A 22,371-nucleotide genomic window follows, 5' to 3' on the forward strand; every position below is an offset into this window, starting at 1 on the left:
AGAGAACAGCCAGCTGGGAGTATCGTGAGAGGCGCTGAGATTAGCCTCTGCTCTATGAGAAATTCAAGATTGTCAGTTCACATGGCTTCGCACTGCTTTATTTTCAGAAGCTCCTATGGTCTCAATTTAAAAAATAAAAATTTTAAAAATGAAAAATGCACCACACTGTTAACAAAGGCCAGCAATTGGCTCAAGGGAGAGAATAGTATGTGACTTCAACTTGACCAGCAAAAGCATGACAGGGGACACAAACAGCCCTGAGAGTTATGCTGAGAAGTGGGTCCAGATCAGCTCAATGTATTCCCCAGAGGTGGAACTGCAGCTTGAGAGGAAGCACATGGTGACCTTCATGTTTTTTTCTGAGCAGGGCTGGAAAGCAGCAGCCCTCCCAGGAGGCTGCATGGAAAACATCGTGTCAGATCCCAGTGACCCTTGCAGTTGCGTGTAAGGGCTTTCATAATTCTTTTATCTTGTTTTCTCTTTACTCTGGTAGGAAGTTGTTATTGGAGATTTGAAACCTGGCACCCCACATCGCGTTAGTGTTGGAGCCTATGGCTGGGCAGGGAAGGGACGACCCAGCATGCCCAGAGATGTGACAACCTTATCCCGAGGTAAACTCTGCATTCTGTTGTGAAGCTGTCAGGGCAGGATCAGCTTGGCAAGCAAATGCTAAGTGTGCAATTCTCAATTTGCCCAAAGCAGTGAGTGAGCAGGGGGCAGGATGAGCTGTGATAGCAAAGTGATTAGAAACAATTTACTGTCAGCAGAGGTATTTAAGAGACATGTTGAAATAGCCACTGTGAGACACTGCTTGGTGATGGGACTCGATAGGTCAGGATGGTGATTGGATCTGGTGATCTTGAAGGTGTTTCCAGCCTAGATGATTCATACCCATCTGATGTTATGAATCTTCAATAAATTCCTGCTAGACTATTTGAGGTAAGGTTTCTTTTTACGTTAGCACTTGCAGATCTGTCACCCAAGCCCCAGTTACATGCAGCATTGCAATACTTTACTGTTGATTTTCCATCGATGTAGAGTTTTAGAGGGGCAACAAGGGAGGGAAAAAGCATATAGATTTGATTCCTAAGTCTGTGAATTTGGGTTACTGTGCATATAAGTCCATTCATGTCTCTAATGCTGTTCTGCATTTCTTCCCGCAGATAACTGCATGCCCCCTGCACCACCCTATCAGCCCCAGATTGTTGTTGTTTCTGATTCGGAAGTTGCATTATCCTGGAAACCTGGAGCCAGTGAAGGAAGCTCTCCCATACAGTACTACATGGTGGAGTTTATCAGGTGAGTTTGTCAGTGGAAACTGAATTTCAGTGGTGGCGTGCTATAGTTTTGTTTTGTTTTGTTTTTTTTCCTAAACCGTGCTATCAAACTACTTCTTGTTATTTATTTATTACTGTATATAGTATGCTAGGTTTCACTCTCAATATATTTTGAATTACCATGAAAATTTAAAGACAATCTAGAAATAATCAAAATTGATATAAAATCAGCAGTATGCCCTACCTTCTGATGAAAGAAAAAAGTGTCTAGTTTAATATGTTTCCTCTAATAAAAGCCTGGATAAATTAAGTTTTAAGCTTCTCCTGTCATCAGCTTCTGTTGAAACGTGCTGAGAGAAGAGCTTGTGGTGGAGTGATCTCCATGAGCAAATGTGCCTTTGGCTGCTACAGGGAAAAACGCAGGGGCTGTAGACTCATTTTGTTGGTTTCTTTTAACTGACGGGAGTGTTTGAAGTCTTGAGTTGCAGGACTCTGATTTGCTGTTTTACCCCTGCACTGATCAACTGTCCATGAAGTGTTGACTTTAATTTGTGGGTGTTTTTTGCTGTTTATTTTTGCTTTTGCTTTTATGTTGAACTCTCTAAGTTTTGTGGTAGTAATACTAAACTGTGAGAAGCTGGTAAGTGAGTTGCTTTGTAAGATGTATGTAATAGGTCGGGAGCAGGTGATATTATATGCACGCACAAACAAGTATCTATATCTGGCTGTTCATATGCTTGCAGAATCTAATATTTGTATTCAAATCTTATTTATTTTCACATGCTTGTCCCTCTGTTTATCTTTACTGTGAGTGCAAAATTCAGCCTTTGGAAGCTTAACCCTTTGAAAAACATGTGATGACAGGTTTTATTTGAGGTTCCCACAAAAGAAGAGAGAATTGCTTCTTTATCTGCTCTAAGCTGCAAAGGTCAAAAAGTAATTCTTCAGAAAAAACACTCATTTTTAAAAAGATTTTTTGTTGCAAAAACAAGCAAGAAAAAACATTGACTTTCAGTGTATGATTACAATATAGAAGATACCAATACAGTGTGAAGAATTCCCAAGTTGTAAACACACTAGTGAACTTACGTTGGACTTTGTGTTAGAATTAAAATGCCTCATATGCATTGGGAAACCACCCAATATTCATTGCATTGGGATGCAAAACACGAGGGCTGAAGATGCATTATGGTCATCATGTGACCATGCAATTTTTCCAGTAACTATTTTTCCTATGTAATTGTTTTCTGGCCATATGTCTTGCTTCTTCATTTCTTAATGATCATCTATTCATTAGATAGGAAAGGGATTTTGTTGGGTTTTGATTGACTGCATCAGTCGCCTGTGTTCTTTTACTGGAAAGTAGAGTCTACACATTTTCACAGAGCGAGGGGCCCACTAATGGGTGAAGTGGGCATCATCATTTCCACTTGATGTGTTGAAAGCACACCTTTAAATGTTTTCGTTCAGATGGAGAGGAGAAAATTGCTTCACTGTTTAAGTCAAGATATGTGAGGTACTGAAATTTCAGTGTTTTGTTGTTTTTAGACTTTGGGAAAGAATCTGCTAACAGCACAGTGTTTTGATTATACTGTTTAGTTTGAGTTCTAAAGTATTCCTGTTAAATGTGGGATTATGCTCTCTTAGACTTGGAAGCTTGAGTATGTATTTGGAGAAAGTTCAATGAGCCGTAAGTGCTAATATAGTTAGAAGTAAAGATTTAAGCTTCATTATCTTTTGCTCCATGTAGATTCTACTTCTATGAACAGCATTAACACGAGTTAAAGCTGTTGAAATTAGACCAGTGAAAAACCAGAACAAAACAGTGCAGTCATCTGGTACTAAAGAAATACAGTTTAGATATCACACTGAGCTTTTTTTGCAAAGTTAATAACTTAATGCATATCTGTAATTTTTTGTGGGTGCAGCAAAGCCTCTAGAAGCTATGACATGGTTTCCATCATTTCAATCCCCTCAGGACCAACTTCTATTACTTTCACCATACAGGAACCAAACTGAGAGACTGAGATGAAGGAAAGGTCTTTTTATTTGCTCAGTTGTGATACTGGGTGTTGAAAACTCATGGACATTTTGTACACTAATTGCTTGCACCTACAGAATGTCCTCAGAACCAGAGATAACCTACTGTCTCCTTCTGCTTGAGGTCTGAATTTGAGACTTTTTTGACACTTGCATGGTTTCCCTGGGGATGTTTTAGTTTGCTGCAGGGGGTAGTAGAGAGTGATTTCAGATGTGTGATGAAGAGGGATAACTCAAGATCTGCTCTGCTCTTGACTATAAGTACTCCCAAGGAGACCACACTCTCAGCTTGGTTAAGTGCTTGAGATCAGGAGTTTGAATGTAGGCCTTACTCTTATCAACACAGTTCATGGGGAATGCACAAAAGAATATGTTGAAATTGAGACAACTCATGGGATTGTTGGAAGCTCAGTGTAAATTTTCTGTTGTTTATGCTAAAAAAATTTCATGATAAAAAAAAGTTCTTATGAAAGTCTGTGTAGCATCACCCTCGGCTTTAAGGTTGTGTGTGTTTCTGTTCATAAGTTACTGAAAAGAACTTTCTCAAAAACATCAGGTATTTTCACCTGAATACCCACATGTCTAATTATTGAATCCATTCTGCTCTGTCTGCCTGTCCTTGGTGCTGCAGTATATTGGGTTGTCATATTTGAATATCTCATGCTGAAGCTTGTTAAAAACATCTAAGGCAAAGCTTGGCTCTTTCCCAGTAGGAATGATTTGAATATACAAGCCTTTTCATCCTATAGTTAGAGAAGAGCTGAACACAGGGCTGTTATACTTTTGTATACAATAGAAATTGTAATTTTTAACTAACTCAGCTGTGAACTTCCAGACCACAGGTGTTGTAGGTGTTCAATTATTGCTTTCACTTGCAAAAAACACAAAACAACAGTTCTGATGGAGAAACTCCTCCTAAATCCCTGCAAAACAAAAAACAAACATATTTTTTTTTTCAGTTTTCCTGGTTAACTCATGAAACAGATACTTCTGGTTTTACTCTTACCTAACAGTCTGAAAGGTTTAAATACCTGAAAAGATAATTAATGAATAAAGAGAAATAGTAGAAGTAGAAATTAAGAAGGAAATGTTTAATGATGTTAACATCAGCATAACATTTTACAGAAGAATAAGGCTGGAATATTGTCTATTTATTTTATTTTTTTCCTCAGTTGACCTGGAATATTGGTTAGGTTGTTTTATAGTAAGTGTTAAAACAAAGCAATTAATTACTAAAAATAATATCCTGTGATGCATTTTTTTTCTACTCTCAATATTTTCCGTACTAAGTAAGAATGTATTTTATTTATTTTCTGTAGGTATATCTTAAAAAATATTTTGTAGGCTGAACATGGTACTTGTTGTGAATAGAAACATGGCATAAGTAATCAATCAAAAACCTTGTAAAACTGATTAGCAGCACATATTTCGCTCTTAAGTCATTTTCAGTTGATTTTTAAAAGAAAGCTAAAATGAGAGTAATGTTGCTGTTCTCCATGTCAGAAATATTTTCTTTATGTGCTGAACAAATCCCCAGACAATAATGCAGAGCAAAAATCCAAATGTTTTTGGGCATAGCTGGGTCAGAGTTCTGCACTCAGTTTATATCTGTTCAGTCCTAATAACTTTACCTATAAATCAGTTATTTTAAAAACACTTTGACTCTGTCATTGGTGAGATTCTTACTGCAGAGTGTTTCTGTATGGAGACGCACTGCTGTTCTTCCAGAGCAGAAAATACCTCTTGTACAGATATCCCCTGGAGCATCCCTGCAAGGTCCTGTCTGGATACAAACATTCTGCTAGTCCAGGGGAAGTGTCTCTGTGAGAAGATGAGGAAAGTGGCATCAAAATGAGCCCTTCTAGTGTAAAAGTTGACTTGAAGTGAAATTCAGCAAAATATTCAAGCTTAGAAAACACAAGAGTTGGCTGCCCTGAGCATATGAGTTCACTGTGTTCCTCTCTCCATCTGTTTGCCATTTTATCGTCTTGTACCGATTTGTTCACACAGGGAATGTTCTGGAGAAATAGCAAAGTTCTAGTGATAAATCTCTTTTTTTTTTTCCCCTCTCCTTCAGCTGCAGATACTTACACATTTGCAGACATTTCCTCTGTTATTCATTTCTGTAGAAGAAAGTCATATGAGAAACAGTGAAGTTGAAGACTAGCCTGTGGTTTGTGGAGCTGTGACGTTTTCTCCTCTATCTCCTTTGGAGTAGGGAGTAGTATCTCCTTTGGGCTCTTCCCGTTTGGGCACTGATGCTGGCATGCTGCATTACAAAGCGACTTTAAGGCTGCTTTTTTTTATAATGAGCATGAATTCTTCCTGTTGCAATTAGAGCCAAAAAAAGATGTGTGTAGGAAAACTGAGAACATGCTGCAAAGTGAGTGTGTGGATGGAAGTGATGTTAACAGCTTTCATTTGGAAAAGACTTTAAAAGTTTTCAATTTGGCCTTGGCATGAAAAGCTCAGAAAAGGGAAACAGTGACAGAGAGGCCAACATCAATGTCCTCCTGCTTACCAGGAAATGGTGATGGAGGGTGACAGAGGACAGTCTGTTTAGCTGTCACTGCATCTTGCACATTTATCTTATTTTAGGTTTATTTTTAGTGAGACAGTAAAATATTTGCATCCTGTGTGCCACTGCGTAGGAGTCCAGCAGCTGCAGCATTATCAGTACACTTGCCCTGCTGACTTAAAGAATTGAAGCCTCAGTGATCAATAATCTTGTATTGACTGATAAAATAAAACATACATTAGCTTTGGCATTTCCTTCCAGCTGCAAATAAACAAATACAAAATGCCTGCCTTATGTTAAAATATTCACTAGAAGGCTGTTGGAGACATTTGCAGCTAGTCCTATGTAAACACCAGTAGATTCAGGGAGCACTTGGAGGTTATTTCCTGTAATAAATACCACAAGGACATCTTAGAAACAGGCACTGAAATAATTTTCTCAGAAAGGTCATTTCTTTCCCTATTTTACTTTCATAGGCTTTAATTTAAATATTTTGGGTGTGCTGGACTTAATGTTTATGTTTTGATTTTGTTTACATTCATTTTCCTTCTCAATCAATTTTCTCCTTGAGGAAACTTCTCTTAGTAAGAGCAGAAATGGTGTGAAAGTTTTCTCTGAAGGTTCTTGAAGCAAGCCTTCTCTTTCACATATCCTTCTGCAGCTGAACGTAAGCATTTCTAGTTTTCCTACGTTGGTGCTGGGACCAAACCACCATGTGAATGGTTGAACTGATTTCAGATGGATTGTAATGCATACAGAACAGGCATTTGTTGGCCACTGGTTTGTAGTATAAGTCAAAACCTATCTAGGGGTGGCCCAAAGGCTAAGAAAATATTTTTGCAAAGGCCAGGTTCTCTGCATTATTGTTCAGTTCTTTTGTCATTTCTAGGGAGAAAACACTGGATCCAGATTTTTCAGTGTGGGAAGATTAACCTCATTGCCTGGGAAATTGAAAGTTAGATTCTAATTTTGCTAATGCTTTTGTATGTTTGAAAGGTGGTCGCAGCAGCTTAGAGCACAGCTCTTAGAAATAAATCAGAAGTTTTCCTCTATTGCAGAGAATTTCATTATACTGTTGAAGAGGAGATGGGGACCTCCTGGCGATGTACCTTCGTTTGAAAACTGCAAGCTCCAAATCCATAAAAACAGACAAACAGAAATCCACCTCCTTGGATTTATAAGCAAAATCAGAATATTATTTTTGTATCACTGTGTAGAGCAGTCTTTCTATGTCACAGGCTAAATAATGATTACAATGTCTGGCCTTTTAAGAATTAAGGATTTCAGTCATGATTTTTCAGGCTTGTATCTCATTTATTTTATGTATTTCCCATTGACAGTTTAAAGGTAATTAATTTACACAGCCAGCATTACCTACTTATGATCTTGTTCTTTTTAACCCTGAAGGCCAGACTTTGACAGCAATTGGACAGTAATAAGAGAGCAGATCCAGATGGAATCTATGGTGCTCAAGGGACTTCTCCCAAATACCAAGTATCAGTTCGCAGTGCGAGCAGCAAACTCCTATGGATCCAGCCCTGCCAGCACACCGAGTGATGTGGTCCGAACGTTCAGTGAGTAGAGTCACCATTTTGTCATTAATACTGTATTCTGGGGGCAATCTTTGTTGGGCAGATGGAGGAAGAGACCCTCTCTAAGCCACAGTTCACAAGCACCTTGGTTCAACGCTTTTCATTCCTGCCCATGGTGCTTGCAGCATCCTGTGAAGACTGAGCTTCAAATGAAGGTTAAAACTCCAGATAGAAGCATTCACACCATTTCTCTGTTCTGGAGGTCATTGCCAGATATTTTTGGATTGCTGCTTATTGATTTTTGTGCCAGCTTCATGCAGAACTCATAAATGAATATCATGGGGAGAAATGAGAGAGACTTTTTCAGTTGTTCAGGTGTAGACATAACTGTGTATGTTACATATGTAATTTGAAAAATCAAAGCAAATCTTTACTGTTTCCTGAACAGTAGGGCTAATCACAACCATAAAAATAATTATATAAACAGACAAGCATCCTATTTTCATGGGAAGCTACATGTGAAAATACCAGGTGGAAATGCATACAAAAGTTACACACATTTGTGCATCAATGCAGGACCTGCACACTGAAATAAAGAATAGGTCCTGTGTGGTCCATCTTCTAATGGCCTTCTTCAGCGTATAATCCTCTGCCAGTGCCCATGTGTCGGTGGGCTGGCTCAGCGGTGATGTTGCTCCTCACCTCCAACAGTGCCAGTGCAGTGTGTGACCATCCCAAATGAGCAAATCCCAGCCTCATATGTCAATGCAGACTCTATAGAGGAGTCAGAGCTGATGATGGTGGGGAATGTGACCTAATTGGACTATACTCTTAATGTGCCAAAATCCTTCTTGCATTTGTGAGGTTTTAAGTACTTTAAGACCCAGTTCTGAAGGTATTCACAGGTGATAGAGCACCAAGAAAAAATAAAAAAATAAAATAAAATAAAATAAAATAAAATAAAATAAAATAAAATAAAATAAAATAAAATGCCTGCAGTTTTAGTAGATAATTTAACTATAAAATTGTGCTATGAGACTGATTTTTGTCTTCCCTCAAGTGCACACTCAGCTGCAGTCATCTTTAATTAACAGGTAGAATACTAGCCAGCTGCTATTATATTATATATTATATATATACTCAAGTAGGATGTTGAGCTCTGTAAGCACAATTAGCTTGTTATAGAAATGTGGACCACGTCTTTAATGATCGATTTAACCCAGTAAAATTTTATTTTTTAATTGCTTCCGTATCTGGAAAACTCTGTTCTTCTCTGATCCCATAAGGTGATTTTCATCCTTTTTTTGCTTCTGCTATACTTTGAATCTCATGAACAATTTGCATGATGTTTGTTGTGGCAGCTGAACTCTTAACTTCTGAAGAAAACATTTATAGAAACCATGAGGGTGTAATGGGCTGTGAGATTTCTTGGCCTTGGATCCTCAAGGTTCAGCTTCTTGTGCCTCAGCCACATTTACACGCTTCCCAGTATCCTGTATACTGTATACCTCTGATGTATGTCTGCATTATCTAGTCTGAAAACACAAAGCTAGTAAGGGTGGAGTAGTCCTTGTACTGTACTTACTACTGTAGTACTCTAGGAAAGGCACTTTAAAGGTTTTTAATTTAAATCGGAAACCACCTATTTTACAGAGACTGGTCAAGATGACTCAAACAATCATCTTTGTCAGTAGATTTTGGAGTTTGAATTTATATCTAATGTACATAAGCTCTGATTTCTGGAGAGGTTCATACTGGATATGAGCTCAACTTATACTGGATATGAGCTTGACTGATGAATCTTGGTCAGATCTGAATAATTAATGCACTTGGATGCTGCTCAGCTCTCTGAATAGGCTCAGAATGGATTTGTTGATAGGCACATGGGTGAAACATCAGCCAGGAAGTTGGTCTCTTGAACTGCAGGGCTGGCAGTTCTTGGAGAAGACCTTCATATCCAAGAGCCACTGCTTTTCCTGAGGTGTCATACCTACCTCTAGCCCTGCACATACAGTGGTCAATGCAAATCTGGTTACTTGGCTCATCTGGTGTTGTTTTCCATGGCTGACTTTACAGATAGACTTCCAGGCACACCTGAAAGACTGTGCTCTCTTTTTCTGGGTAACTGCCTTCACAACAGACATCTTTTTCAGAGTGAGAAATGCTGCTCAAAGGTGACGAAGAATACATGCCTTTAGAAATAAATGCCATGGTTTTCAGGAAGCATGAGTGTGACTGAGAATAAAACTTTCATTTATCTTTAGTAATGATGTCTATGTCAAACTGGTGTGAGTCTAACCAGATACATGAGAACCTTACATGTTACTAGGAAAGCTAAGCTTCTACACTGAAAATTCCTACTTTACATTATGCATCTTCAGCTACTAAAATACCCTTATCCTTCCAGTAGTCAGAAAGACAATAATTACTTTTGGCCTACCTAATCTCTCAGTTCAGTTTTTCAGGTATAATCATTCAGTGTATCTGAGGTCCTCTGGATTACACCAGCTGGTTTTTGACCGTCTTTGCAGGGCAAGTGCCTCCCATACCTCTCCCAGACACATGCAGTCCTCTGGGGATGCCTTTAGGACCATAATGCATCTCAGATGGCACCAGATGCCTTAATCTCTCAAAGTGCCTGCAGACAGCTCTTAGTCACTTATAGTTGCTGGAAGGGTGTCAGACAGTCAGCATGTCTGAAACTGGAGGATCTTTGCTTTTCAAGGTATCTGTCTCAGGAATTACTACTTTCATTATAATTGTCCTCCCACATAAGCAGTGAAGCATGCCCCAGATATGTGGTGCTATTTTCTGACAGCCTGGGTATTATTTCTCAGAAATATGTGAATTATCTTAGCTGGCAGAAGTCAATACAGTGTTTGAGTGCTTTGTTCATAGAAGTGCTGGTGCTCATATCCTTAGTGTGTATAAATTTAAAAAATGTGGAGCTTTATGCTTGAATAACCTGGATTTTTATGCTTGTTTTAAAATAGTTAATAACATTCTGATACTTATTTTAAGTGAAAGGTGAATTCCCAGCATTACTACAAAATGCACCTCCCACAGTCCATGTTGCCTTGTTTAGCAAATATTTTAGTTCTTCTAGACAATGAGACCCATAGATGCAGAGTCTGCTCTACCTGGGCATCGTTTTCTGCTGGGTCTTGTCTCATTCTCACATGTAAGTCTCTTATTTTTGTTAGAGAAGTGGCTGGATTTGCAGGACTCTTCACTCAGTTCAGCATAGGAAATAGTTGGTTTTGTTTGCAAAAATGCTCCTCTGGAGGAATGCTGACTGTATCACCCAACGTGACAGACCTCCCAAGGTCTTCGCAAGTACAGCATGTGGCCTTGATTATCAGCTGTTGCCCACTTACCTGGTTAAAAAAAAAAAAAAGAAAGCATATTTTTTCTTATATTACATTGATCCTTTTCTTGTGTGTTTGTAATTTGGTTTAGTTTTTTGTTTGTTTGTTTTTGTTTTTAATATAAGGAAATGATGTAATAAATCAATTTATTAATTTTTTCTTTCTAAAATTCCTGACACAGATTGCAGGTGTTTCACTTATATGGTTGTTGGGGTTTTTGGTCTGTCAAATCTTTCAAAACGTCATGGATAATTTGCTTGAAAACAAAAGTTTTCAAGTATCAAGTGTAGTAACAACAAAAGCAATGAACTGTCCCAAAGAATCAGACAAAGTGTCCTCACCTGCATCACTTAAATACCCTTAATCTCCTGGGGAAACAGATGGTGTTTGCACTGTGCCTGGAAGGTCACCAGCCTTGGGCTTTGCCAGACTGACAGAGGAAGTGCCTTACGTTAAAAATACTCTCCTGCTTGTCTCCATGGTAAAGGTGACAGAAGTAGCTGCTTAATCTGGGTACATCCTTTTCACTGGGCCTGGCCATCAGCACCTAGCTTCTCACAAATGGGGGCATCCGTATGAAAAAGGCATTGGCACAAGTGCTTAATTTGCACAGGGAGTGGATGTGCCTGCTGAGTCTCGGGACAGGAAAGGAGCAGTCTCTCGTGTCCAGACGTTGATGGAAGTGATGGTGATGGGTCTAGGAGAGAGCGGATGGAGAATGTTTTCTGTAGAATTGCTTCCCACAGGTCTCCAAAGTCTTTACAAGGGCCACATTTGAATTTGTTTTCCCAGTTATACAAACAGCAACAAAAAGCAAGAGAGCCACCAAACAGTGCTCGGTGCTTCACTCTGAGTCACTGGCAGGAATAAAACTCAGATAAAAATGCCTGGATGTATTCTGGACCGGGACCTCTGAGATACTTTCTCAGAGTTATGACTTCAGTGCAACCTGCCCTCTTTGACCCACCTCCTGCCCTCTTCTGATTGGTGTCCTGGTGGCCCTCCTGACCTAAATGGTAAAGCAGAAGTTTGTGTGGCTTTCTGTTAGCTTTTAAAAATATATCTTTGAATCAGCTTAATCCCTGATTAAGGAAAGAGGCTGTCTTACGCTCAAGACCCCCACATGTTTTCTAATTAAAAAAATTAAAATATAAAACAGGATTGTAAAACCTGGTAGAGAGTCTTAAACAGGCTTCATCTTGTACACTAACACTCTGATGTAAAGTAACGCAGGGCATATATAATTTCTGGAGTTGTTTCTTTCTGGCATTTGCAGTGGACTGCTTTGCTTCATTGTCCTGGTTTGCCACTCATTATGAGGTGAGCTCTTCACCAAATCTATGCTGCGCTCTTAAAATTTGGGATAACATGAGGGATTCTCATCTTTCTAGTTTTGTTGTGTCATATCATGTGTGAGTGTCATGTCACACCCACCCAACACCAAATGTAAGGCAGATTGAAGCAACCAAGAAGCCAGTGGGTGTTTGATAGTGTCTGATCTTTTAGGTGAACATTCATCACCTGTACACATTCAGATATAGGTAGAAGCAAACTTTTTTGTCTTCCGTGTTGCCAAAACTATTCCCATGCTAGCAGATAGAATAATGTAGTATGTGCCATCTGAAGCTTAGATGGATTTGTAAGAGTGAGAAAGGGAATTTTAGGCCATGTGAGAGACCTGTGGACATCAGGGCACCTTCTGATCTTATACTTTTCCTGGTGATGCCAAACTTACATCTTGAAGGCCTTTGAAGAAGGGCCTCAAAGCAATCTTTTCTGTCAGCCACAATAAGCCATACCTTCTATGCTCTCTCCAGGAAGTAAATGTTGTACCAGCTCAAACAGCTTAAAAGGAATCATCATCTGGTTTAAAATAGTGTGTACATGCCTTATTCCAGGTTCCTCTGTTGGGAAAGCATGGAACATTTAGTTTTGCCAGATGAAAGAGGCACACCTTCTGCTTGGAGAACCATGTTTAAGTTACCAAGTCTCATTGTGCACTGATGACTACTGATGTCATTTAGACATAACTCCACTCAAGAGAGTTACACTTGTGTGAAACAGCACGGCATTAAAATCATGTACTATGCATGTGAGCAAGTCTACTTATTGGAATGCAAAACTAGGACCAAATGTTTCCTACAAATTAATATAAAGATAAATGAATAAATATTATTTCATCTCTACCATCTTTTCTGAAATCCTTACTGAATGCATTAAGCTGACAGAAAGCTTGCTTGGGAAGAGAAGCATGAGGCATGTGGCAGAATTTAGACTATAACAAGCATTTATTCTGTAGTTTATACACTCTAAATTGTAAAACTGAGTTTGTGCATTGCAGTCTGAATACAGGTTAGATTTTTTGTGACACGTGACTGATCAGTAATGTGTGATTTTTCTTTTTTTTTTTTCTTCAACTGTTATGACTTCTGTTACTCTTAGATAATTTTCTTCTAATTCATCCATTAGAAGAACTAAATTCATTCTGAAATACAAACAATTTGAGCAGTGTAACTCTAAGAGCAAGAAGTAATATTACAGACCTGACTTAAAAGGAAAAGCATTCCAGCCAGCTGCAAATTGGTACATCTGCTGACGGCTGAGTTAATGTTGGGCTCTGCCTCATTAATACATTTTCCAGTAAACCACGAGTCTCTTTTATAAGATTTCTGTTTGGGCACATTGAAATTCTTTTGTAGAAATACATGTCATAGAAAATTGCTTTTGCCAAAGAATAGGATTCTGATTCAGTAGTGGATGGATGGAAAAGAAGTAGCCAGTCTTCCTTCCTGGAGTAAAATTATTTGGAGGTGGCAATTAATCTTAGTAACTATTCATGTGAATACTGGGAATTTGAAGTTGTGGCCACATTTTGCTAATACCTTTTTTTTTCTTCTTTTTTTTTTTTTTTTTCCCTGTAATGAATACAGGATTGGGACCAGTTTGTAAATGTGCAGCCTGTTACTTCAGTTGTTATCCACTGCCTGTGCAGTTATTGTCACTAGCAAAAATAATCTGTATTTTGTACTGTTTGCCTCATCTCATCACCAGCCATAATGCTGTCAGTTCTCTGCTTATGTGCAGTAGTAGAACTCAGTTCTGAATAATTCAACTTGATATTAAGTTGAATTGTATTATTTACATGTGACTAAATATAAAAGTTAGAGTGGAGAGGCTTATACATATTCTATCCTGGTCTGTTTTGGTTGGAAATGTGTGTCCCTCATTACCTCTACTCATTTGCTTCTGAGTTTTCTGTGTGTCAGTGTGCCATGTGAACTCCATTGATGAGCAGCTTCCCAGGAGAATACGGCGGGGTAGCCAGTGAGCCAGCCAGGGCACGTGCTTTTATTTGGTGCACACATACTCGATTTCATAGATGTCCATTAAGCCTGCTGGGCCTTGTTATCTTTCACTCTAGCATCAGGTTGTTCAGAGGTGGCAGTGAAGCTCTCACTGCCATCAAGTGACTCTTAGGCATCTCTGGGCTGCCAGGTCTCCTTCCTGCAGACTGCTGGCCCCACAGGACTTTCTGTCTTTGATGTGGTGAAAAGGACCTGCTAAACTGCAGGAAAGTACAGGCAACTTGGGGCTGCCAAAATAAACAAGCACACATAGCCAGCATTTACAGAGGCTCTGCAAAGCCAGGATTACCTGTACTGTTCTTAAGTGACTGCAACCTATTTTGTGGGAAGCTGATGTATGATGTCCATTGTTTCAGTGCTTACCAAATGTTTTATATTCTTAACCATATATCCTTAATCATATACCCTTTGCTCTTCTGGATATTTGGTTGACAGTGAGGTGAACAAGTGATGGAGTATTTATGAAAAGGAAGCGTTTGATCTAAACCAATATGGCTGTTAAAATGTGGTCCATGCTGAAAAATGGTTGGAGCCATTCTACTGGAGGAATTATAGATAAAAGTCTAATTACAGTGGGAGTATGGAGCTTTTCCTGCTTTGTTAAGGAAACCCAGTAAGCGACTTCATGAAGGTCTTAACTTGTTTTGTTTTAAATTGTGTATGTATCACTTGTGCAACCTGTCTCATCTTCAGGCTGACATGTGAGTTGCCTGTACAGGACAAACATGTGTGAACTGCTTCTGATTTCACTGTTCTAAGTCAGGGTAGATAAGATCTCAGCTGCTGTATGTAAAGATTAAAAAACATATGAACTGAGTACACCAGTTGTGTTTTTCCAGGTTCTGAAGAGTTAGGAAGTGGAAGCTATGGACATCGTTACATCACAGAAACAGTCACTGGTGATGATGACGGATTTGATGTGGATGACTCAGACTATGACATTTACATAGAAGAGGTAAATTTCAAGATTCCACTTCGACATTTCTGTTTTCTTTTATGTTCTGAAGTGTCTGATCTCATCAGATAGGTTTTACATGTTCAGATACGATAATATAATTTCTTATTTTTCTTGAGTGAGAATGGATTTGTTACTTCGGATCTGTGTCTTGGAAAACGTTCATGTCATGCCCATGTTCAAATTAGGTTTTACTAATTTGTGTTTACTTCTTTCCCTTTAGCTCAGACCACTTCCTGCTATCAAAGGAGGCAACAGAAAATTTCTGGTTGAAACCAAGGTCATGCCAGGGTCTAGCTCCAGGCTGCTGTCACGGGTCCTTACAACCACTTCTGAGCCCACCACTTCCACTCCCACCACCACACAACCTTCCACCACGACCATGGTGACAACAGCCAGGGCCATGAGAAGGGGCAGCATGTCCTCTGCCCCACGCCTCTTTGATCTTTCCTGTGACGAGACCATCTGTTCTGCAGACAGCTTTTGTGTTAATGACTATGACCGAGGAGGCTCACGTTGCCACTGTAACTTGGGAAAAGGAGGGGAGATGTGCACAGAAGGTATGTTTCTATGTGCAGAGCTTATTGTCCACCAGTATGTAGGGCTGTGCTTCCTCAGTGGCTTCACAACAGGTGTCCCCCCAGGGCTGGTCAGAGAAATGCCTGAGGCCTCTGTGCAGTGGCACATGCAGCAGGACCTGGTTGTGCCCCAGGTTTTTAGACCAGACAGAGATTGATTTCTCATTTTGTTTTTCTGAGGCAAAGAGCAGCTGTGTAGTAAAACAACAGAAGTACACTTTTTGAATTATCAGGTTGGGATTAATGGGTCCCTAAGGACAGCAAAATCTTCCATGTTTCTTTCAGACATCAGTCCCTTTGCTTCTTCTCTTTCCTTGACTATGTTTGAAGAAATTACTCTTTAATAAAGCCGGGAAAGACAAACCTATAGCTGTGTGGGGCAGATTAATCCTGCCTCTTGTATTTGGGAGTGGGAGGATGAAGAAACCAGACATACTGGGAGGCACCCAGGCCTGCAGTGTCCAGCCGTGGTATCTCCAGCTTTCATCTGGAGCATTCATCCCCCTTTGACTCTTGCTGCTGAGGCCTAATTTCTTCTTTCTGCCAGCCCTCACAGGAGCTGATCACCCCAGTTAGTCATTCTTCTTTTTTTTTTTTTTTCCCTCTGGAATTATTTGTCTGTTGCTTTGATGATCAAGAGTCCAGGCAAATACCAGAAACTGTGCAAAGTGAGAGGTGAGCCTATGCAGCATGGGGGATGGAAGGGGCACATATCTGTGTAGTGCTCCTAGGTCTGCCCAGACCCAAAGCCAACTGGGTTGGCCCTCAGTGATGAAGGTCTGTTTCTCTGTTGCACAGCATCCCAAGCATTACTTCCCAGTTGAGTGTCAAACTCTTGACAACAGGTGTTTGAAATTGCAACAGACGTTTGCAATCAGTGGTAACTAACAAAAAAATAAGGAGACTGACAGAAAGATACTGTCCCTTCTAATGGGATAATGTCATGACTTGTGTCTTATTGCCCACGATGAATGTGAAAAGTGATGAAGATCTGCCCTGTGACTGGTGATAGTGCTGTCTAGCCTGCTAAGAAGGAGCACCAGGGACACATCTTTTTTCTGCACAGCCGTTTTGAATATTCCTGATGCACTGCATTGTGCATCAGCAACACTGGTGTATTTTAATTTCTCCTCCCAGTGCTAGAGTAGATAGAGCTCATTCTGAAATCAGTCCAGTGTGACTCAGCCACAGAAAACAGCTGCAGATGTGATTTTTGGCCTTGATCTACTATGAAAAGTCAAGGATGTATTTGAACTGTATACAGCCTGTAGTGTTAGTCCGTTAATGTGATTCCAAAACCACCATTTTTCACAAGGGAGTTTTCTGTTCCTTTATACTGGTAAGCAGTAGCATCATGCACCAATTTTGCTTTGTACTGAGTTTCTCCACAGCAGCCAGTATTGTTAAATACTATATTAGTCTGAATGAAAACAGACTTTTCTTTACAGTCAGCAGCTGTGTGACTCTTTGGTCCAGTCAGAGCTGCTTGTGGTCAGGGCATGAGTTAATTCTGACTGCTATGTTTGATTCAGGATTATAACAACAGTTCTGTCCACCTCAGTCTCAGATGTTTTTTATTTGGTTGCCTTAATAACAAAGAAGATGTGAGAGCTGCATCCAGCTCCAAATACACAAGAAAAATACACTCAGTATTCACACAGCAAAGAGGAAGAAGGCTCTTCATCCTTCCTACCTTATTAGACTTATCTCTGTGGCAAAAATTCAGGCCTGAAACTGCATCTGTGTTGCCGTGCTCAAAAACCCCCTTTTTCCCAGCTTCTTGCGAAACCCTTGCTATTGCCAAAAGACCACCGTGACTCATCAAGAAACGTGGCAAAATGGCGTTTATTAGGAGTAATCAACACCTTATATACCTTACTACTTCGTCTACGCCCCCTAGGGCACACGTTTGAAATGCGCGCCCAAGGTACTTCATAGGGCATGAGATGGAAACGGGGGGGGCTATTATCACCGTCACATCCCGAAGAAGCCCCGCTACCGCCTATATGTTTACCCCCTCCAAATACTACAAGGTTCAGCCTCGTTAGCATCTACAGCAATCTGTCCTCAGTGTTTCTTGGGAAAATGATCTGCAAAGGTAGCAGTAAGGCATACCTCTCTTGTTTTCTGTGCTGAAGCTGGGATGGTGGTCTGACATAAGATAGTAAAGGACCGGGGCTGATGACATAATCCGATGAGCAGTATGGAGGGTTACTGCTGCACCCACAGAATGGGAGATGCAAGAACTTTCCTCTCCTTATCCCTTCCTGAGCATTCTGCACTAAGCTGATTGGAGGAAGGCAGTGGGGGCTCCTAGCAGCCAACATATCCAGCCAAATGCTGGAAATGGCAGCTGTGGAGTGCAAGTGGTAAAACATCATGGATCCTGGCTCAGTGTACATTTCCCAAATAGGTTTTTGTAAAACAGAAAATTCCTTTGTCATCTCTGTATTAGGTGGTTTCTTAAACTGAGATAAAAAAACAGATGAATTCTGTTTCCTGAAACAGAGATGAAAATCTCTTCAGAAAGCTCCACCAAAGTCAGTGCTTACGCTCTTGAGCAGTATTTGTCCTAAAGTACCTTGCTCTTTTCCAAGTTCACCAGTTTCTTGAGTAGAGGAATTGTGAGAGGTGGTGAAAGGACAAGGCAGTAGGTTAACTGGTTGTTCACTGCTGCTGAGTAATGGCTGTCTCTGGAGGAACTCTACCTTGTGTTTTCAGCCAGTGTTGTCTAGTGCTAAATAGGTGTATCGATTTTTATACTAATCGAAAACTGCTAAACTACATGCTTCTGTCATTGCTTTTCAGATATTTCTATTCAGTATCCTCAGTTCTATGGCTACTCATATATTACCTTTGAACCACTGAAGAACTCCTATCAGACATTTCAAATTACCCTTGAATTCAGGGTAAGTTTAAGCAATTCCAAGTTTTCTTGGGTGCTTTAAATTTATTTACTTTCTCTGATATTCATAGAGTCACAGAATTAGAGAATGGTTTAGATTGGAAAGGACCTTAAGGATCATTGAGCTCCAACCCATATTGTCATACTGTGGACAACAGAATACTAACTTCGCTTCAGTACAGTTTATAACGTGACTGTGTTGAGACTGTATACAAGCTTTATCCCTAAAGATCCGTCTTAATGTTCAAGGAATGCAAACTACTTGGGTAATCTAGGTACAGTAGGAGACAGCTGATTGGGCTGCCTGAAGAGAAGGCAGCATTTGTAGATGAGCTCTCATTTACATCCCATACAAAGCAGCCTGGCCAACATCCCAGCCCAGGTACAAGTCTGTTGTGGAGCAGTTGCAACTTGTTGCCTCATATGGTGTTCTAACACCCTTCTGGCAATTTGTCAACTCAGACTGTAGGATGGCTATGAAAAGCCACTGCATCTGCTGCTATGCACATATGGGTAAATCTTGCCTGTCCGGGTAGCTTGGCTTGAAAAGCATCAGATTCTCTGAAGGCGTGAATTGTGTGTATTCATGTGTGGCAAGTCTCACGTCTCTACACTTAACAGGCTTGCTAGGATGTCCTTGCTAGATTCTTTACTCCCCAGTTACACTTACATTTATTTGTCACTGTGAGGCTTAGTCATTGATTGTTCATGTTAATGCTGTCATTGCAGGCTGAATCAGAAGATGGTTTACTACTCTACTGTGGGGAAAATGAACATGGCCGTGGTGACTTTATGTCACTGGCAATCATCCGACGGAGTGTCCAGTTCAGGTAAAAGACTGATTTCCAGTAGGCCCATCTCCACTCTAAATCTGATGTAAGGAAAAAAGGACGTTGCTACCTTCTGGGACACCTGAGGTGATGAATAACTATCCTGTATTTGACTTCTGTCCTATGCAGTGCACAAAATGGATAGTATTGCTTCACTGTACAGTTCCTACTTATTTTCTTCTCTAATCTTTATTCAGTGTGAGAACATGTGTCCTGCTGAACTAATTGTACTCAGACCTTGGTGTAAAAGTAGAATGATCAGTTTTCTTAGGGGTATTTCATATCCAGTGTTTTTGCCTCACAGCAAAAGGAGTTGCAGATCATATAGCACAGTAAAGGATATCTGGACAACCAGGGGCCTGGAGCTTTCATTCCATATTCCTTGCTTGGATGGAAAATGCAGGTTTTTTTTATGTGATGAGGGAGAGCATTTCTTGCATTGCCATTGATATGAGGTTTGAGATGAAGTCTCTTAAGGGTCTCCTTATTTGGAAGACTGGGTGCTTAGAAAGTGGGGAAAACCAAAGTGGGGAAAACCAAAGTGGGGTTTGCTAAACTTCTTTTTCTGTTTACCTGCAATGAACAGCAGCCAGAAAAAACGGTGCATGCTGTGCATGGTCAGCTCCACAGAGACACTTCTGGAGGTCTCCTTGTCAATCTCTGCTGGAAAACTTGAGTTTCATGTGGATCCCCAGGGTTATTAATACAGTGCTACCTTTTTCCAGGTAGATAGTGGAATTTCCAATATAAATTACTGTGATACCAGGAACTCAGGTTGTAATACCTTGCATCTTGAGGCAACTTCAGCTGTGAAAAGACTTGCAATGAAGTTGATAAAGCTGGAAAATGCAAAAGCTTCTCCATGAAAGATAATACAACTTGAAACCTGGAACAGATCATTCTTAGACCTACTGTCTAATTTTCCTGTTGCCTGTTAATATGTACTGAGAAACAGAAGTGTTCCTAGAAGACAAGGGAGTATTCAGATGTGTAAAAATGTTTGGCATTTGCTTAGTGAGAAATCGTCACCCTGTCCTCTCTGTCTACTACTACCAGGTTTAACTGTGGCACTGGAGTCGCAGTCATAACAAGTGAAAACAAAATCAAACTGGGGAACTGGCACAGTGTCACACTCTTCAGAGATGGGCTGAACGGCTGGCTCAGGATGGATAATGATGCTCCAGTCACAGGAAAATCTCAGGTAGGTAGTCTGCACCTGCAGCTTGACCTAGGGACCTCTCAATATTGCAACGGCTTTTTTTCTTGCCAGTAGAAGTCTGATCAGATTTGAAAGGTTCATTTTTCATAATCAGTGTTGGGGCATTTAAGCGTGAACCAGGATCAATGCACCAGTTACCTTTCAGCATGGGTAGTCTAAAATTCATGTAGATAGATAACCCAGTTTTAAATCCCACCCAGGTTATCCTGCCATGCTCCCTCCTTGTCCTGCACCCTACTCCTGCACTTCTTTCATCTTTCATAACAAGCTGCTCTGAGAAATTTGCCAGGTTTTACAACTGCTGGCTCTGTTAGTTTCTTTTTGAAGTCTCAGATTTTCCACTTTCTCAACCAGAACAGATTGCTCATATGTTTGTTTGTATATAGTTATGTACAATATACATATGGCCACACAAGATTTGTATAGTAGAGTATAAATAAATGTATGCTGTGGACACAGATTTAAGCACTATAATGGAGATAGACATTCTGCCGTGAATTACGGTATTACCAACTGTCTCATATGAGACCACCAGGATAAAACATAATTCAGGAAATTGTCTTGATTTTCTCATCTCTCACCAAACCAGAGAAGAGAAACAAAATGAGGACACACAGGGAAGAAAAAAAAAAAAAAAAAAAAAGACAATTTTAAATTGGTTTGGATGTCTTTCCTCTCCCTTTTGAAAATGAATATTGGCTTGCCATCCCTGGCACTGAAAAAGGGACTTCAAGTCTATTATTGCTTTATACTTCCATGTGCAGACTTAAAGAAAAAAAAAAATCTCAATAACTAAAGTGATAGAAGGGGGATGAAGCTTGTCAGCATAAATGCTGGGTGCTTATAGCCAATGGCAAGAACTTCTGTTTCTCAGAGAGTGCTCATCAGCTGAAAATGACAGAGAAGGATTTTAGTGTCTGTGATGTGTCACTATGTGTTTCCAGTGTTGCAAGGCCGTGTGAAAGGCAAATGTGATTCAGAGAGAATCAGGAGATGGGTCCAGTAGCAGCTTATGCTGAGCTATTGCTGAGACTGTATGTGGCTATCTGTACATAGGACAAGTTGAAGAGGAAGAGATGCATAGAAGGAGGATTGTTGTTCACAGAGTCTATCACCAAAAGAGTTTGATAGTGGACTCACACTTTTCTAACTGCACTTACACCAGAAAAATAGTCAATTGCTCCAGGTGCAATTGACTCCACCAGAACTTGTGGCTCTGACAGTGATTCCTCCTCAGGCCTTCCAAGTTAAAAATTACCTGGACTGATGTTAGCAAATGACAGTATGTCTGACTTGGTTTTTGGAGATGTTAGAGAGTATCCATGAGAGGCGGAGCATGACAGACCCATGAGGGTAAACATCAAGGGCTGTGGGAGCTGGCAATCAGTGGAGGAGAGCAGGAGGACTGTGTGCCCACAGACCTTTGAAATGCCAACCTATGAAACCCTGTGGATAGATGAACTCTTTGTAACCACAGGTTCCACATGAATTATTTCACTCTGCTGAAATCCAGATCCATTTGATGTGTTTCTGCAGTGTACTGTGCAGCAGACACTCACAGACTCAATAGCCTTGGCTAACTTAGCCTGGCAAAACGTAGCCTGTGGGGACAGGGTTTATTGTCATAAATACCATGGAGGCAGGGCAGGACTAGAAAGTCCAGAAATTGTCTGAGCTAGTGATCAGCTCTCAGGACACACTAGGTAAAATCTAGCCATGATTAAAAGCAGGGATTTAAAATGTTTTATTCCAGAGGTACTGGATGTTTTGAAACAGCTTTTGAG

At 40.2% G+C, this 22,371-nt stretch overlaps 1 protein-coding gene across 1 annotated transcript in view; it reads left to right on the forward strand.

Moving 5' to 3' along the window:
* The window catches only part of EGFLAM (EGF like, fibronectin type III and laminin G domains), a 73,670-nt gene that overhangs the window by 26,425 nt on the left and 24,874 nt on the right, over positions 1-22,371 (forward strand). The window contains exons 5-12 of the mRNA XM_072359464.1: positions 494-611; positions 1,164-1,299; positions 7,243-7,409; positions 14,940-15,055; positions 15,279-15,615; positions 18,442-18,542; positions 19,268-19,368; positions 20,425-20,569. Of these exons, the coding sequence (XP_072215565.1) occupies positions 494-611; positions 1,164-1,299; positions 7,243-7,409; positions 14,940-15,055; positions 15,279-15,615; positions 18,442-18,542; positions 19,268-19,368; positions 20,425-20,569 (1,221 nt within the window). The remainder of the gene's footprint in view (positions 1-493; positions 612-1,163; positions 1,300-7,242; positions 7,410-14,939; positions 15,056-15,278; positions 15,616-18,441; positions 18,543-19,267; positions 19,369-20,424; positions 20,570-22,371) is intronic.

The sequence above is a fragment of the Excalfactoria chinensis genome, chromosome Z (genome assembly GCF_039878825.1).
Source record: "Excalfactoria chinensis isolate bCotChi1 chromosome Z, bCotChi1.hap2, whole genome shotgun sequence".
Lineage (NCBI taxonomy): Eukaryota > Metazoa > Chordata > Aves > Galliformes > Phasianidae > Excalfactoria > Excalfactoria chinensis.